Source organism: Aptenodytes patagonicus, chromosome 6 (genome assembly GCF_965638725.1).
Source record: "Aptenodytes patagonicus chromosome 6, bAptPat1.pri.cur, whole genome shotgun sequence".
In the NCBI taxonomy this organism is placed as follows: domain Eukaryota; kingdom Metazoa; phylum Chordata; class Aves; order Sphenisciformes; family Spheniscidae; genus Aptenodytes; species Aptenodytes patagonicus.
The window spans coordinates 14,144,000-14,161,641 of record NC_134954.1 but is presented as its reverse complement, the minus strand read 5'-3'; the positions used below and the strand labels follow the sequence as shown (position 1 = coordinate 14,161,641).

General features: G+C 42.7%; 1 protein-coding gene across 7 annotated transcripts in view; it reads right to left on the bottom strand.

The window, feature by feature from the left end:
- Positions 1 to 778: 778 nt before the first annotated feature.
- Positions 779 to 17,642, bottom strand: part of MCF2L2 (MCF.2 cell line derived transforming sequence-like 2) — a 197,943-nt gene continuing 181,079 nt past the window's right edge. For 4 of the 7 annotated variants that reach the window (XM_076341284.1, XM_076341286.1, XM_076341282.1 and 1 more), the window contains exons 28-34: positions 14,707 to 14,796; positions 12,437 to 12,508; positions 10,582 to 10,668; positions 8,384 to 8,502; positions 7,705 to 7,817; positions 6,591 to 6,694; positions 779 to 5,420 (exon numbers count right to left, since the gene is read on the bottom strand). In XM_076341284.1, coding sequence (XP_076197399.1) covers positions 5,320 to 5,420; positions 6,591 to 6,694; positions 7,705 to 7,817; positions 8,384 to 8,502; positions 10,582 to 10,668; positions 12,437 to 12,508; positions 14,707 to 14,796 — 686 coding nt within the window. In that variant the 3' untranslated portion in view covers positions 779 to 5,319. The remainder of the gene's footprint in view (positions 5,421 to 6,590; positions 6,695 to 7,704; positions 7,818 to 8,383; positions 8,503 to 10,581; positions 10,669 to 12,436; positions 12,509 to 14,706; positions 14,797 to 17,642) is intronic. The other 3 variants (XM_076341287.1, XM_076341289.1, XM_076341283.1) reach the window with 2 other exon arrangements.

The window sequence follows — 17,642 nt, the reverse complement described above, 5'->3', positions numbered from 1 at the left end:
ACCATTAGCGTTGTGTCCAAACACAACCCTCAGCAAATAACAGTGACCCAGCTCTGTCCCGTGAAGTGCCTCCTCCAAGCCACGCCAAGCTGGGACAGGAGCTGCGCAGGCAGGTCCTGGCATGCGTAGCCACGCACCAGAGATCTGCAACAGGAGAGCGTTACGCCTGCTCATGTGTGCGGCTGGATTTCCAGCCCTGGGACTTTGCCATGGGGCCTGCTTGGTGTGGGGGGAACAAAGCAAGCCCCACACCTGGGATCTGGTGTGGTCCTCATTACTGTTTTTCTCATACCAATATTGAAGTGCAGTAATATGATAAGTAACATGAAAACTCAAGTGAAGTGAAGTTTGCCCCCGGAAATCTGGATACTGGCTGAAATTAGTTCCAATTTATTCTGCTCTCCATACTTACATTGTGTTTCTACATTCTCATTTTTACCTCCTTGCCTTTCTACATGATCCACAACATGCATTTGGGTCAACTAGCGCTCCCTAATAAACCACTGGTAGCCAAAGGAAAGCAGATATCTTGGGGGTGACTATAATAAAATTATCCTACAACTTCCTTGCCTTATGGCTGCAGCATTAGCATACGCAACTCTGAACTGTCTGTGTGAACCTTTGCGCTCTCCTACGAGTCCAAGGGATTCAGGAACATGCCTAAGGGGGATGGGTAAAGGAAAAAACCCACTTTGTGCCTTTTGTGACACGTGTGTTAGACAAATAAAATTATATTGGACAGATGTGTGGATTTTTTTCAGCTGTGCTGATGTGCCTTTACTGATACTCATTTATTTTGAATAGAAAGAAAGCTCATTTGACTTGTTACTTCATATAGAGACATCAACCACAATGTTTTGTACTAGTTATAATTTTTATAAATTTCAAACAAAGTGTGGTTCTACACAGGTCAGAATGGCCTAATTACAGAAAGTTCATTTGCACACTTTTTTCTTGTAATAAATTCATACATTCTGTCTTGACTGGAAAAAAAGGACAGGTAATTCTGTGCTCTTTCCCTGTCTGATTATCTCTCATCAGTCACGATATACAAATACATCATTATCAACACCATGGAAAATATGTAAGAAAAACAAACTGTACCAATTCTCAGCTGGGGAGAGGAAGTCTTAGCAGCTATTTCAGCTCCAGCTGCAAGAAGAAATACACAATTTGGCTCTTTTTTCTTATTATTTTTATATATTTCTAATCTCATATATATATTTGAAGTCAGGCTTTGAGTATTTTTGGAAAGGAAGCGCATGGCCTTTCTCATACCCAATCCTGTTTGAAATCTCAGAGTCTAAGAAAATTATGGATAATAAATGGCTTTTCATCACATACACAACCAGAATATAAGACACGCACAGCTTTGTTGTCACTGGCAAGAAAAGCCAGTGTTCAGATGTGGTTTGGCCGCAGCCGTTTATGATCCAGACAATGACCATTGGTCTGATTCTCCACCCACTGGGGTTAGACGTGAGAGAAGGAGAGGATCAGGCCTGGTTTACTAGTAAAAGCAAGACTTGCATACCATGTCAACTGCCTGTCTATCTGTTTGTCATTACCGCCAGTGAGGAAGGAGTCTGTTGCCCAACCACACCCAGCTGAGCAGAGGGCAGAGTTTTGAGGATGTGAAGTTTCTGCAAGTTTCACAGAAGGTGACAGCAGGGCAGAGGGGTGAGATCTAAGTCAAAACCTCAGCCTGGAGGGCAGGTCTCGCTAGTCCGGACCCAGTGGGAACAGCCAGGCAGCTGGCACGGACTCGCTGGTCAAGCAGCGAGGGCACAATGCTCAACCACGAGTGCTGCTACAGCATAGATTTACCTTGGACCTTGTCTCTTCTACAACTGAAACTTAGTGGCAACCATTACTTTTAAATTACTTTCTGGTCACTATATCATCTCCAAACAACACTGAAATGAAATCCATATTTGGAAACTATGATTTTTGGGCCCATCTACCTGAAAATGATGGTGTCAAAGACCTACATACAGAATAAGTATACCTTAATGTACTCATTAGTCTTGCTGGACTTTACCAAATCTTATTCTAGACTGTACATGGAGAGTCATTCCCTTAATTATCACCTTGCTTGACAGAAATACACTGATTAAAAGACTATCCTGTCTACTATTAAAAAAAAAAAATCAAACCCCGTTTTGTCTCGTCAGCAAAGCCAGAAGGTTACTTCTTGTTGGCTGCTGTCAGACTTGTCAGCTGCCTGATCTGTCATTGAACTTCATTCTTTAAAAAAGCAAACCCAGCAGCGTGGCACTGTCTCACTTCCATTGGCACCAGAGGCATCAACCAGGCAAAGGGCCCCGGTTACTCCCCAGCAGCAGCTGCAATGGTGGCAGTATGGTCTGCGTTTGGAACGTGGAGACAGAAACAGGCAGCTGCCTTTGGCTCGCCGGCACTGCAGGAAGGTTAAAGACACAACTAATGGTTGTGGGGTCCCTGCTCAGGTTCAGTAGTGTCCGAGGATAGCTGTGATACAGCCAGCTCCCAAAGACCGCTGAGACCAGAGTGCTGTGCCACTGCTGCACGCAGCCACAAGGCAGTGAGTTATTTGCCATCCTCAGGGCATTCATGGTGCAGGAGTGACTCAAACTTTGGTCCAACAGGATAAAACATGAGATTTGGAAAAAAAAAAAATTGTTTTCAAAAGCACAGTAGGGAGGAGAATTGTTATAATCCAGTCTATACCTTTGCAGTTGTCATGACGAGATGGTGAGCTGGGAGAAAGGAGACACTTCTGCAGCAATCCTCTTCCCTGCTCCAGCTCTAGACTGCCCCACACAGGATGCCACCACTGGCACTCATGGAGGGCACAGTGGGACATATGGGGCTGAATGCTTTGCTCTCCCCTGGAGGGTCCCCGATTTTTGCATACATGCTAAAATTTAGCATCAGAATTTGACATGTGGGAAATCCAATAGCTCCCATTTTACAGGAAGCTATCGAGGCACCAGGGGATATAGGACTAGCACACTGTCACCCTGCACACAGCAGAGGTAGGAAATGGACTGACAATACCTGATTTTCCATCTTCAGTTCAGAGTCTTCCCACTGCCATTTCACCGTTAGAATGAGATTCCTCCAGAGAAACTCCAAAGTGCAGGTTTGCGTCTTTCCACCTGTCAGCAATGTCACAAATCCTAGCTTTGGCAGTTTCATATACCCAGGGTAACCCTTCCCTCTCTCTCTCTCTCTCTCTCACACACACACTCACAAGCTTACTATATTTATTAATGTGCAATCAAAGCTCCCTACCCCTTTCCTCTCCTATGCTTAGGGCAGGGGTAGACAGAAGCACTGTTATCAGGCTGTGCAAAAATTACTGAAAGTAATACAGAAACCAAAATGAACTCATTTTAGGGAGAGGATAAAATAATTGCACTACAAGAAAACATTACTGCATATTTCCTTGGGGGACTGAAAGGAATCAGTTCTTCCCTCAAGATGCTCATAACTACAGTAGGCAACAGGATTCAGGTTCCTGAGAGCCTATGTGTCATTTTTAAGGTAAATGACCAGCACAAAACAGACAAGCTCTTATCTCCGTAGGACAAAATTAGCTTCCAAAAAGGTACAGAAGGTCCTCTAGTTATGAATGGAAAACACCAGAAATCACAGAGTTTAGATACTGAGGGTTAGAAGAACCATGGGAATTAACCACCACAGTGCAACTCACAATTAACAAATAAGCCGTCACAGGCAAACAAAATCTGAATAAGCCTCTACCCACTCCAAGGGTTTTTCTTGAATGGGACTATCTACCTGCTTCACAGCTATCCTGACTCACACACTAAGATATTTGCAATGCCAGCTGCCACTGGGACACAAGGAAAAACATTCTGGTCCCTACAAAGACGATAGCAGAAATGATACGGACTCCTACTATTTTGCTCGGAGGCTCAATTGCTAAAGAGCAGGTTTTGGTTTTGCTTCATCTCCATTTTTAGTGCTTTTGTCCCCTTTGTTATTTACATAGAGCACCACTAGTCTCAGGGTTAAACAAAAAATCCCTAATAGTGAAAGCCAATCACTCACTCTTGAGCTTCTAGGGTCATTTTTACCAGGCTGATCTTTGCCTGTTTGCAACCCTTAGTCAATACTTATCTTTACTAAAGTATTAGCAGCTTTTGTGGGACCTAAGACCCGATTACCATCAAAATGCCTTCATGCCTTAACAGCTGCTCTGAATGAGCTAATGGCTTGTATAGGAATAATAACATCTGTAATCACTTTATATTATACATTACATCCTGATGTGGCAGAGATTTGGTACAGTCCTTTAATCAAATGTCCTGGAAAGAAGTATTTAACAACAACACTTTATCCACTCGTTGGAGCATCTAATGCTCACTGCTTATTTGCAATGCTTAAGTATATTCCAAATGGGGGATGAAATGTATCTACTCCATAGCCCAGCACACAAAGGAAGCATGCAGTCTACTCAAACATATGACATAAATGGCATTCAATTGAATTCTCGGCACCAAATGCAAAGGATTGTGATCCAGCAACCACAGACTGCAGAGGGGGCAGAGGAATGACTTATATTGTAAAAAGAGTTCAAAATGTTCTTTGTCACAGTAGCTGTCACACGTCTTTGCTTCCCTGCTAAGCCCTGCACCTCCACCGCATAGCCAGGAGTTGCCATCTGCATCATCCCAACATAATGCTGTATGCAGCAGGTCATTCACTGTGCCATTGCAAAAGTAGTCACGTCATTGCTGCACAAAGCCTCTCTGATGGTCTAAGTCAGAAGTTTCCTTTCCACAGCCACCCTAAAATGGGATGTTTTTGGTGTTGACCATCAGCAAAAAGGGCACATTTGTGATGTATCAGCTGGAATTAAGGAGGACGGGGAAGGCACAGCCAGAGGCAAGCAAATGGAAAAACCTCCAGGCGACCCCATGGTAGAGCAAGAACTCGTAACCACGCATGTGTCCCTCTGCAGTAACTCGGTGTCAAGCAAAGCTGCCAAAAGGTGCGTGCATAGTAACTCTCCAGCTCTGCTGTCGACCTAATTTAGGCCACATCTTCTGAAACAGTGTGATAATCAATGCGAGAAGCATTTTTCTCCTCTAATACTGAAGGTGGGTTTCGATGCTTTCTGGATGTTTAATGCTCCTTTCAAGTCTGTTTTTCCCAGCTTGCCAGGTGGACAGCACAGTTCTCATCTCTTCATGCTGATAAAGTTTTAGTGAATTATGAACCTCAGAGCTTGTGAGAAAGGCAACTTTGATGCAGTGTCCACCCAAAATAAACAGAGATGGATGGGGTCCTGAGGAAGGCTGGTCCTGCTGTTCAGCTGCCAGCCCTCTGTTCTGCTGGGAAGCTTTTGGCCACCTCGCTCTCCTTGGTGTCTGACTCTACTGAGGCCGTACTGCAGGAATCGTTGTACATGTCTGAAAAGGAGGACATGGGCATTGTCACTACAATACATCTAAAGGATTTCCCATCTACAGTCTTGAGGTTCATTGTTAAAAGCCTGAAATAAAATAGAAAATAAATAATCACAATTCTACTGCTCTCCTAATTCCTTCACTAAAGGCAAGGGAGGCTCTTTTGGCATGTAACTAACTGTAATGTGTGTGGCTTTATTTTTCTTTTGAAGCATTAGACATGCCAAAGAAATGAGAGCCGTAGTTAGGCACTGAGGGTGAAGACAGAACTGACCTGCTGTGGAGGTGAACGAGCAGTAATTACAAAACTCCCTTTAAACCACAGCAAAGAATCCTGGTTAACTTTCAAAAAGGTTCTTCTCCACTTTAACAAACTGACAAAAAAAAAAAATCAGAAGAAACTGGTAACTCAGAATAAAATGCTGGTAGCTCTCTATTGCAGGTCCCCAGGGAATGGCTGTGCCAGATTTTGCTTTCTTCTGTTATCAGAAGAAAATCAGGACACATTTTGGTAAATTATATTTAAGGATGGGCAAAAATTAATCTAAAATTGTAAACCTTTGATCTGCAGAGTTGCTGAGATTCAGCTTTTCCAGTGCAACCTGTTTGGGTGTTAGGTCAGAACCAAAGCTGAAGAAAGCATGACTAATGCTGATTTGGCTGCAATCTCACCAGAGCAGCCCTTCGTCCAGTCTTTGGAGCCAGCAGTGAAATATGATGAAAGCAATAATGTTTCATGAAATTTTAATGTTTTCAAACCTAGACCAGAACCACAGCCCTGATGCTGATCTAAATCCAAACACTACCCGTGTCAGGATGAAAGCTATCCTGCAGTTACGACACACGCTGCCATATGACACACTTGGGCTAGCTGTAAAGTAGCCAGCCTGGGTACTGGTAGCCACAGGAGTTTGGTGTGAGATTCAAGTTCTGCCCAGGAAGGGGAAAACAATTAAACCGTGCCAAGGTAAGCTGCTGTGCCTAACTAGCTCTGACACCCAGGGCACCAAATTTCGGGCTAGCTCAGCTGCGTCACCAGAGACTGCAGCACAGGCATACGCTCAGGCCGAGTACTTTAATACAGAAAGTGCACTGTTTTTCACATCCTTTCTTATCACATCCTTTTTCAGTATGAAAAAAAAAAAAATGACAGTAACACATTTTCTCTATTACCTGCATTGCTGTTCTTAATTATGTTGTTACTGTCCCCCTCTGCTGGCTGCAATATACTGGAAGGAACCCAGTCGCTTTTCTCGGAGACCAGTTTCTTCACTAACCTGAAATTCAGAGAACAGGCAGTGAATTTCCCTACATTCCCTTTCCCTGGGTTGTGTTTCTTAGAGGTGCATGTTGGGCAGCTATTTCCTAAACTAAGGAAGAAGGCAGAGGACCCAGGGCAGTCCTACGCAAGACCTCCCACGTAGCCGGTGACTATGTTTCAGCAGTCTCAGATGGTGACCCAGTATCCCAGATCAAGCTCACTTGCAAGCAGACTGTGTGACAAGGAAGCAGTGGCCTTGACCTGTGTTTGAGACCCTGGGCCAAATTCAGAGCTGAAGAAAATGAATCTTTCATATTGCCCATCCCCCTTGCTGTAAATACCATTCAGGGCGGATGGGTTTAGTTCACTTCCCACCTGCTTCACCCTATGGGACTTGCTCCCGTCTCAGCTGCATGACAGTTCTGAGTGAAGGGTCTGACTGCACAGGCAATTCAAGGAGATCAGATCTTCTCCCTCCAAATTACCCATGGAAGGAGAATTCAGATACCCGGCCAGGTCTGTTCCTAACACTTACTTGTCAGCAAGAGAGAATAAATACACCGAAACGTAAGTGAGCTCAAGGGGGCCAGATTCATTCCACTTTGTCAATCACGTCTTATATCTAAGCCTTTGGGGCTAAAAATGCTCTCTGGTTCACTGCTGCAGCTCAGTGGAAGGCACGGGGATTTTATTGATGTATCCTATGGGAGGGTGCTGCCTTTGACAGTTGTCCTTCTGGCTAGAAGGTGTCAAAAGCCCAAATATTCCCCTCCCTTTCCTTTATGCAAACTTCTGTTCTCTTAAGCCTCATGTCACAAGCATTTAGGATGAAAGCCAACCAGGTGGAATTAACCAAAGCTGCTTGGTGTTCATGCCTCCCACTGCCTCTTTCACATTGTGGTCAATGGGGTGAGTGGATTTGGATTGATTTTGAAGAGGCTTTGACATTCTTCTGAATATTTTCCATCTTTTCCAGGAGGTTATGGCTGTTCAACCTGTCAAATTCTGCCTCTCTGCTGTACTTACCATTGACCGTTCTCTCCTTCCTGCACAAACTGCACTAAATCTCCATCCTCGAGTGTAAGAGAATCCGGGAAACAGCTGTCAAAACTGCCTTCCACCCGAAAAAGATTGGTCCCCTAAAATGAATGAGACAATGCACCAGAAATACAGTCACTATGGATGAAAGAACACTGTGCAAGAGAGAGTGAGTTTAGTTAATACTGAATTAGGCATTTCAAGCTGGCAGAGATTTCTTCTGCAGGGAATTGTGTCACTTTTTATTCCTTTTATCATGCCCAGGTTAAATATTATTCAAACTTAGGACAGAACTGTGCTGTGCATTCAGGCTTTAGAATTAACTGGCCAGCCATTATTCTGATACAGAAATTGGGTTTGTGACACCAGGTTAAGTTATCTGGAAAAGACTAAAATTACTTTTTTAAAGGCTCAGAGTTTTCCCTCACTTTTGTAACAGGTAAAGCTACAGCTTACAAGTAAGGGTGACTTTTTATGGTCCTGATCCTGATCAACAAAATAGTCTTGGAATAATCTCCCAACACCCCAGATCAAATTCCCATCTTCTGCATTCCCACACATCCATGAATTTAAGGCTGGTATGAGCCCAAACTTTGCAGGTTAAATAGCGATTAGAGGAGAGGAGGTTGCACTGGGAAAGGGCAGCGTAATTTGAAAAAGGAATTACATTGTTAGGGTTGGTCTCTTCCTCCAAGTCAGAAGAGTTGGAGAGTTCATCTGTACTGGAGGGGATGGCTTCGAAATCTTCAAATGTGTCTAGAGATGGCATTTGCCTGCTGGGCCAACCTTTTCAAAGGACATAAAACAAAAAAAGTTAGCTAACAGTCATTAGCCTCTTTCAGGCTCAGTCTTTTAAAAATAAATGTCACAGGTTCACTTCCCACTATTCCACTTACTGAATTGCTTGTACCATTTTACAGCTTGTTCCCTGATTTTGCCATAAAAATTACGTTGCAGCCATTATTCTGTCTCTAAAAACCTGTACCACTTGCTGTCATTTGTGGGAGGGCAGGTTGTGTGGCCACAGTGCATGCCCACCAATACCTTGAGTGTTTAGCATTGCTAAACCTCTTCAGTTCAGGAGGTACAAAAAGCAAGGACCAGGAATATTTCTGCGGAGCGAGTGCTGTAGCAAAAGATAACTTTTGCTGACTTTCAGATTTTCAGAATTTTACAGACTTTTCTGATTTTCAGAAAGCCATGCTCATTCAGTTTCCAGCTTACCTCCACATGTTTATCTATAAATTGAAGTCCAAAGCCATTGAATTTTGGTTGACTTCTTATCTCCATCTCACCCCAAGGTGATATTACCACCTGAGCAACTTACAAGACTATACCCTGGAGCAGGCTGGAAGTGCAGGGAAGGGACAGAGTAAACAAGAAGGCACAAAGACAACCAGACCTTGGTGATAGGTAGAGAAGATCTCATTAATATTTCTGCTGTTAACAGTCTTATTGCATGATTTGCACCCAAAAGCACCCCAGCCCAGTGGAAGTGACTTAATGAGAGATTTCCAGCCCAAGCACAGCAGCCAGTCTCTGTACCTACAGAGGCATGCCCAGAGGATGTGTCCTGAGGGAAATTCAGGCTGAGCCTTAGAAGACCTGCCTGCCTGAGGCTCCCATGACGGAAGAGTAACTCAGCCTCTTTGTACAGATGGCAATCATGATCCACACTTTCCTTCACACTTGATGCCTGTCCCTTTTCTGACAGGGATGACTACAGTCAAGCTAGGAGGAAACAGACCTTGCACGGAGACAGATGCTCATGCAGTGGGATTATACATAACCCAGCACTCACAACCCACAGCAAAACCTGGCCTGAGACAATACAAAACCCAAGCCAGGCAGTTCAGGCAGTAAACAGAAAAGCGATCTGATCTGAGAGAAATAGGTTTATTAATCGATTTATTTAGTCTGTCCCCATGCACGTCCTCCCTGCTACAGCACTGGTTGGTGCAACATGTGGTCATGCAGCTCTGCAGCACCTTCTCCTCCCTCCCGTTACATAGGGGCTGTAGCTGCCCCGACCACTGCAATTCAGTCACAAGAGAGACAATGACCTCCTTCCACCAGGGCAGCATCCCCAGTTATAACCCTACAGGTATGGTTAGGTCATCCTACTTTTCAAGGTGTAAACTACCCTCTGAAGTGGCATTCATGTGCTGGGTTGTGAGTGTCCCTGCCAAGGTCTATACCAATGGAGTTTTGAGACCGAAGAGACAATTTCAATTACAGACCATGCAGCATATAGAACTGGACCCCATATTCTGTATCAGTTGAATCACACCAGCAAAATACTAGCAACTCTCTAAATGTACAAGAATACATTGATGCTAATTGGCTTTAAACTGCTATAGCAATTTTAGTTCAAGTTCACAGGCTGGGCTACAAACACCAGAAGAAAAAGATATCCCTCTTCCCACTTAGACAAAGCTTCAGTGACCTTTTGTCACTGTCGTTTGTGGAAAGCATCCAAGGCAGAAACCTGAACAGCAAGGATTCCTTACAAATACATGCATCAGCCCTCCTCTTCCATACAAATTGCTATTCTAATTTCAGAGACTAAGAAATAGCCTAAGTTTTATGTGCTTAATTCAAGCTATAAATTAACACAGATCAAATTCTGAGCTCTCTGACATCAATTAAAAGAATTGTTTCCAGCTGTGCCTGACCTACAGAAAACCAGAATCTGGGACATTGTTTCTATACCTGCTAGTGATCCAAGCTTGTTCTTTTATTGCTTTCACGGCAAATAACGTTCATTAAAAGAGAAAAATCTCTTTAAGTTAAAGAGAGTAAATATTATCATAAATTTATATTACACTCTCAAATTGAGATGATAAATGTTTTAATTTTGTTTACCTGTCTGTGAAGCAGATCTAGGTACAGGTCTCGTGGTGGAACTGGTATTACATTTAGTCTGGGCCAATATGGTGTTCTCAAAAGCATCTGTGACAGGAAGTACAATTTTGTGTCTTCAAAGTGAAACAGCGACCAGACAACCAGTACGAAGTGAATTCCTGTATCACCTCTGTAACTGGTAGTCTCTTTAACAAACAGGTGGACTGGGGTCCAACAGTTATAAAAAAGGAGACACATGACCAGCACAAATGAGTGAAAAGACAGCAGCATTCCACAGAAAAACTGTAAGTCTGAGAAGGACAGAGAACAGCCAAATGAATCAAACAGAAATATTGATGTTAATTAAGGAAAATGATTGCTGGGTGAACAGTGCAGTGTTCTATTTCACTACAGCTTCCTTACACATTTTTAACATATTTTCCTTGCAGCGTTTCAAATCATTCTGTAGGTGAGGGTATATGATTTTGATGCCCATCCATACAGCAATGAAAGGGGACCAGGGAGGGTCTTCTTCCCCGCCAGAAATGAATGACCTCACTCTTGATGAATGCAATGCAATTTTGTGGGGGATGTTTTCATCTAAGTAAATCAAATCCTTTGCGTTAACTCTGTCGGAGCTCTGGCAATAGCAGCAGTATCTTCTGGTAAAGGGATGACAATGATGTTCATTGTTTCCTACTTAAAGAAACTCAGTCTGGTGAGGAATGTTGTGCAGTAGGACCATGTTTTTAACTAGTGAGGATCAACTCAGCTCTATCCTATGGATAGTACTTGCACCTTGAAATACCCCCTGCCTCTGCAGCCACATCGTTTGCTGAGCTCAGAAGTATCTGTCATTGAGGAAAGTGAGGTAGAAACACCACAGTTTGGAAAACTGATGCTGGGTACCAGGATGATTCCAAACTTAGTGCCAGGGGTCACTGGCAAGAGGAAATATTCTGCAAACAGCAAAACCGCTATTTCCTCTGCTGCCTCTGAACTGTTTCTTCCAACCTCTGTGTTCCAGTGTGCTCTTCTACTGGAAGCCACACAGGAGAGAGCTCCGATATGTCACCAATTCCATCACTGACCTGGCCACTTGCCCTTTCTACCAAGGTTTTCTACAGAGCAACACAATCCTAACAAAAGATTCCTCAGCTTACATCTCTCTCCTCCCTGTCCTGCAACAAGGGTACCCAACTGCTTGTGCCCCACAAGGCAACAGGCTCTGGCAAATCCTCTTGTAAAGGGAAAAGCTGACAACGGAAGCTGGTGATCTTCCAGTGGCTGGGGAATAACTTCCCAGTTTAACTCTTTGGTATTGTTTATTAAACAGTAATTGATGAATCTGCTGCAACAAATAGGTGGAAATTCTGCTTGGCTGAAATGAAACACTGCACCTTAAATGGATATTAATGCACAGCCTAGCCTCTTCTGTAGTCTTCATGCACATGGCTCCTGCTCCTCTTATTAGGTACAGACACTAACAAGGGAAGAGGGATGCAAGCGGCCAGACTGCAGGTGAGGGTGAAAAGTAGCCCCTTGGCTCCCTGCTGCTGCACTCTACCGAGTGAGGTAGAAGCCAGGCAGAAAATCCAGATTCAGATCACAGTCTAGAGTATTACTTCCCAAAACTGGTAGAGAATTGGGGTTTTAATTTAGGCCCACCCCTAGGTGAAAGTTGGTAAATATAACATGAGCACAGGGGACAGGCAAGGGGGTGACAAGCTGTGTTTATCAGAGTTAAACAGATAAACTGACACCAAACCCCTAATGGACTCCAGTGTCGTCTGCCAGCAGTGATGAGATGTGAATTCAGTTAATAATATCAAAAGATTGCCAAACAGATTTTCATGCAGGATGGAAATACTCATACCTTCAAACCCCAGGGGAGTTGGGTCACTCTTTATTTCATGTCTCTTGACTTTAACTGCAGGAACAAGGGGACCTGTGTGAAGTTTGCAGAGTCACAAGGCTGTAAATATTGTTAAAGGAGAAACTTGCTTTCCCATTACCTGGAAACACTACCTGCCTAATACTTTCCATTTCACCCAGAAAAATGACCAACCCCTAAATTATAAGTGGTGAAGATAAACACTTCTGTGATGTGGATAGGAAACAGGTGCCTTTTTGCAAAAGACCTTAAGACATAGTAAATGTATCTGCTTCCAATCAGGTTTCACGGATGGTTTCTCTCATGCTTGTGCAGGAGATGGCACTAATGCAGGTAGACTCACAATCTCAGCTTTCTACCCATAAGGCTGGCAGGGAAGAGCCCACAAAAGCCAACACTTCTGCCCCACAGAAGTGGAGGGCATCCGTCACAGGTCCGTGTACAGTGCTTCTCCTGTGTCCTGACTCCACATGTGGAGGACCGGTAATGTGGCAGAGCTGAACTGTTAGCAGTGAGGATCAGTACACAGCAGTATGTAGTAGCCTTGAATGAGATGATCCAAACACCCTGGCTAGATCTGCATTTGGCTAATGCTGAGACAAGACTCAGGCTTCAGTTCTTTTGTCATCTGAAATATTTTCTTAAAGCAGATGCTGTAAATGCAACACTTAATTGAAAAGCACTGATTTTGTTTTCTAGCTTTTAAAATCATTACAAAAGTAGTTTTCTCAGCATTTCAAAACATTGCCAATGGTCTTGTGGTGGACAGGATCCTAGGATAGGATTTTTTTATATGAAACTGTAACAAATTTTGAATTTCATTGTAATTCACACATGTTCTTTTCAATAAACCACACTAAAGAGCAACCCTTGGTTGCCCATTCTCCTTCTATACATGTGCTTCTTTCTGTTCCCCAGCTTAGGAAATCGGCATTAGGAAACAATTCAGTCTTCCCATAACCTAGTAACTGATCATGTATTTCTGAAGCTGTTGCCACGGACAGAAAGGTATAAGAACCTCTTCTCCTGTGCTATGCCCATCATTCCCATGTAGTGATGTTGTAGTGTTATGGTCTAAAGAGGTTGGCAAAGAAACATTGTAGGTAGGGGTAATATCACATCCTTCCTCTGCCAATAAACCCCACCACACTCCCATTTCATGACACCCTGGAAGTAGGTTGTTTCAGATACGTGTTGCTTCATTGCACAGTCAAGGATACGGTTCATATCCTTCACAACTATTTAGAACGCACTACATCAAGTACTGTGCAACCTTCTTCCTGACAAATATATAGCAAAGGTTTTTATACAAATTAATTCAGCCATTTTTCTTTCTATTTTGGTTTGTGAATTGCCCCGCAAATCTTAAACTTGCAAATCAGTTCCTCCACTTCATTCCAGGAACTGCCAAAAGACAGTATATTCAGAATTCGAGGTAAGACCATATGTTCTGTTTTCAAAAGTAACTCTAACGTGTAGGCATAGGTGCCTACAATCCTACTGATTTTCAACACAACCAGCTTGCCCAAACGCATGGGTTGCTTTTGAGTTTAAGTGTAGGCACTAGTGCAATAACTTAAAGTAAATTTTGTAAAAGTGCCTTTTCTCAAAATAATTACAGCTCAAAAATAAAACTTTCATAAGTTCCCACACAAACTGCATAGAGTTCAGTGCATTCTGGGCACCTAGCTCCCTTACACATGTCTGAAAATTTCCTTGCAATCATAATTTCTAATCAAAACTGTGATTATGCTAAATATTTTTAAAACTGGTATCTATTGCTACTCCATTTTTAGCTTGATTTCAGGCTTTCTTGCCATCTGATGTCTGCTACACAATGAGGAGATTCTCTCCTTCTTGAAAGCAAAAATCCTAAACGGCTTTAAGGAAATGGAGAAATAATTTCTACTGAATTTCAATTAATCCAAACCAGGGAGAAATTGGAAACCTAGCCCCACATCAGCCAAAAATTAATCCAGTTTCCATGGAAACCAGCACCACTCTTTGAAGCCTATTATGGAGAAATTCAGAAGAGTCATTATATATGCTGGCAGGACACCTTGATATACATTCAAAATGTCTTGGCCTGCCTCCCTGCAGGTGTTACACTGGTCCTGACTCTTCTTCTACTGGAACCTCCTGCATTTATAAAAATTGAGCCTGATGTACTCACTCTGTGAACAGCATTTGGCAGTAAATGTATCAGTCAGCAGGAAGGGAGAAGGGTAGCTAAGCAAGCAGCATGACGGTACCTTTGGTCACAGCAGAAGCATTAACTGTGGTGCTGATGGAGGAGGCTAGGGAAAAGCGACGGGTAACTTCTCTTTCCTTAGATTCTGGATCTGGGAGAATAGACAGATGCAATGCAGGGCAGGATTAGAGGTTAATAAGCACTGAGGGTGAAAGATGTCCAAAGCAAAGCAGCAGCTGGAAAAGGGTAAATAAAAGGTAGGTTGCTCCTCTAAAACAGCCAGGAAAAATACCCTCAGCAAAGCGAATGGGAAAGAAAAGAGTTTATATGAACATATTTTTTCAAAGCAATTCCAATTGCACCAATTTTAATACTTCAGAAGGGAGACTTATGCCAATTAATATTTTAGCAGCCAACTAGCCTAAGTACAGCTACAAAACACAGAGATGAGCATGATGGTTAGAATGGTGTGTGTGTCTACAGATGAGGTTTGGATTATTTTAGACACTGAACTGCTTATTCTGTGATGACTGACCTGAAATACACTGAAAAACAAACATGAATGGCCTGGAGTTCACAATTGTCATTTTTAGAAGTTAACTGTGTGAATGCCTGAAAACGTTCTCTGAGCCTCCATCCTTACTGGTACAAATCAGCTTGGAGAAAGTGAAGACAACAGAGGTTTTTTAGGCAAACAGAGTCAGATAGGATCCTGCCTTTTCTCAAAGTCTGCTCAGGAATGAAGACACAACTTCCTCAGATTTCACTGTACGATGTGAGTAGCATTTTTGACTCAAAATATTTCATAAACAGATCAGAGGTATAAATGGACTAACTGTATGCTAGCTTCAGAGAGCGCATGATTGTTTCAAAACACATCAAGGTCATTAGGCAGCTCTTAAGAGATTGTGCCTACACATCTACAAGCACATCAATACACTTCTTGCACCTACCAACTACAGCAGCACCACTTGGGAGGAAATGTTGCTTGCTTACAAATATTTGAGCATTAACTTTTTAGTCTCTTCTGCCGAAAACACTCTAAGCACATGTGCTGCATTACTCAAGTGAGTATTTCCATTGAGACATGAGTAAGGCTGTTCATATGCTTCATATCTCAGTTTCAGGTAAGATACTTGAACACTTAATGCTACCAGGACACAACCTCTGTTGAAAATGGTATTAGAAATGGCTTTAAATATTCTGTTGAAGGTTTTCACATTTGTCAAAAACTATTTGTGATTTTCAAAAATATCAGAGACATATTTATGTAAAAATTAAATAGTTGTTTCAATTTTCACTGGAAAATTTCCTGGGATAGGTGAAGAGTTATTTCACACTGTCCTGGGTTTGGCTGGGATGGAGTTAATTTTCTTCCTAGTAGCTGGTACAGTGCTGTGTTTTGGATTTAGCATGAGAATAATGTGATAACACACTGATGTTTTAGTTGTTGCTAAGCAGTGCTTACACTAGTCAAGGACTTTCCAGCTTCCCATGCTCTTCCAGCAAGGAGGTGCAGAAGAAGCTGGGAGGGGGCACAGCCAGGACAGCTGACCCAAACTAGTCAAAGGGATATTCCATACCATAGGACATGATGCTCAGTATAGAAGCTGGGGGGAGTTGGCTGGGGGGAGTGATCGCTGCTCAGGGACTGACTGGGTGTCGGTCAGTGGGTGGTGAGCGACTGCATAATTTTTTTTTCTTTCCCTGGGTTTTTGCTTTTCTCTCTCTCTCTCTCATTGTTTTACTTTCCATTACAATTTATTATTATTATTATTATTATTATTATTATTATCATCATCATCATCATCATCATTATTATTCTATTATTTCAAGTATTAAACTGTCTTTATCTCAACCCATGAGTTTTCTTACTTTTGCTCTTCCGATTCTCTCCCCCATCCCACCGGGGGGAGGGTGAGCGAGCGGCTGTGTGGGGCTTAGTTGCCGACTGGGGTTAAACCACAACACACACAAAACTCTTTGTAGCACGTGCTTATATGCTTTGCTGAATCTTAGCCCAGATGTTCCCAAATGGTGCCTGTGATTCAGAGGGACTTTTCTATTCCAATTCTTTCCTTTCTGTTATCATGTCTATCTTCTTTTCTCTCTCTCTCTTCCCCCCCCCCCCCCCCATGGTGAACTGGCATACAGCACTGGAGTAAAATAAGTTTCAGATGATTTTATATTTCGGGTTTAAATATCCTGTGCAGAACTATACTACCGTGAAGATTTCCATGCCAGGGATCTTAAAATTCTCTTTCCCATTCCTCATCTTCACGTTTCCTTATTTTAATGTTCAGTCACACAACATTTCTCTTTACTTAGTTTTTTCCATATTTCTGCCTAGTAAATGTCACATTCACTGTATGTTTCCAGTGGAGCAGAAATTAGCGTGACTGGTTGAACTGCAATTCCTATAAAGTTTTATTATGCCAAAACATCAGGAAACCATGTTAGCTCCTTAAAATCTCAGTGCAATTTTAACTGTAGATTGGCTACTGTAAAAAGACTGTAAATTCTGTATCTGCCAATGCACTTCCTTATCAATTTACTCATAAAAGCACATATATTCAAGTAGATCCTTATTCACACCTCCTAAAAGGCTGAAGAAAAAGGAGAGGTTAAACTCTGCTCTCAGTGATAATTACAATGGAATGACTCCACATTTAGACTGCTGTAACTGCCCTTATTAAAATACAAAGAAAATTTCACTTTATAACTACGGTGTTGGGCTACATCTACACCACATCATGCAGCTTTTAGAGACCCTGTGCCAACTCCAAGGAGTATGAGCTTGGCTCTGCAAACCAGGACAGCTAACACCTACCCAAGGCGGGGAGATGCAGGATGCTACGAGTGTGGGCTTTCACACACTTTGGTATCAGTTCTGGTATGGCTGCCTTGGGGTCTCTGCACTGATGGTGTGCAGGATGGTAAAGTTTCTCCTCCAGACGTTGGCATTTCTTTGGCCAAAACACCAAGGTGCTTATGTAC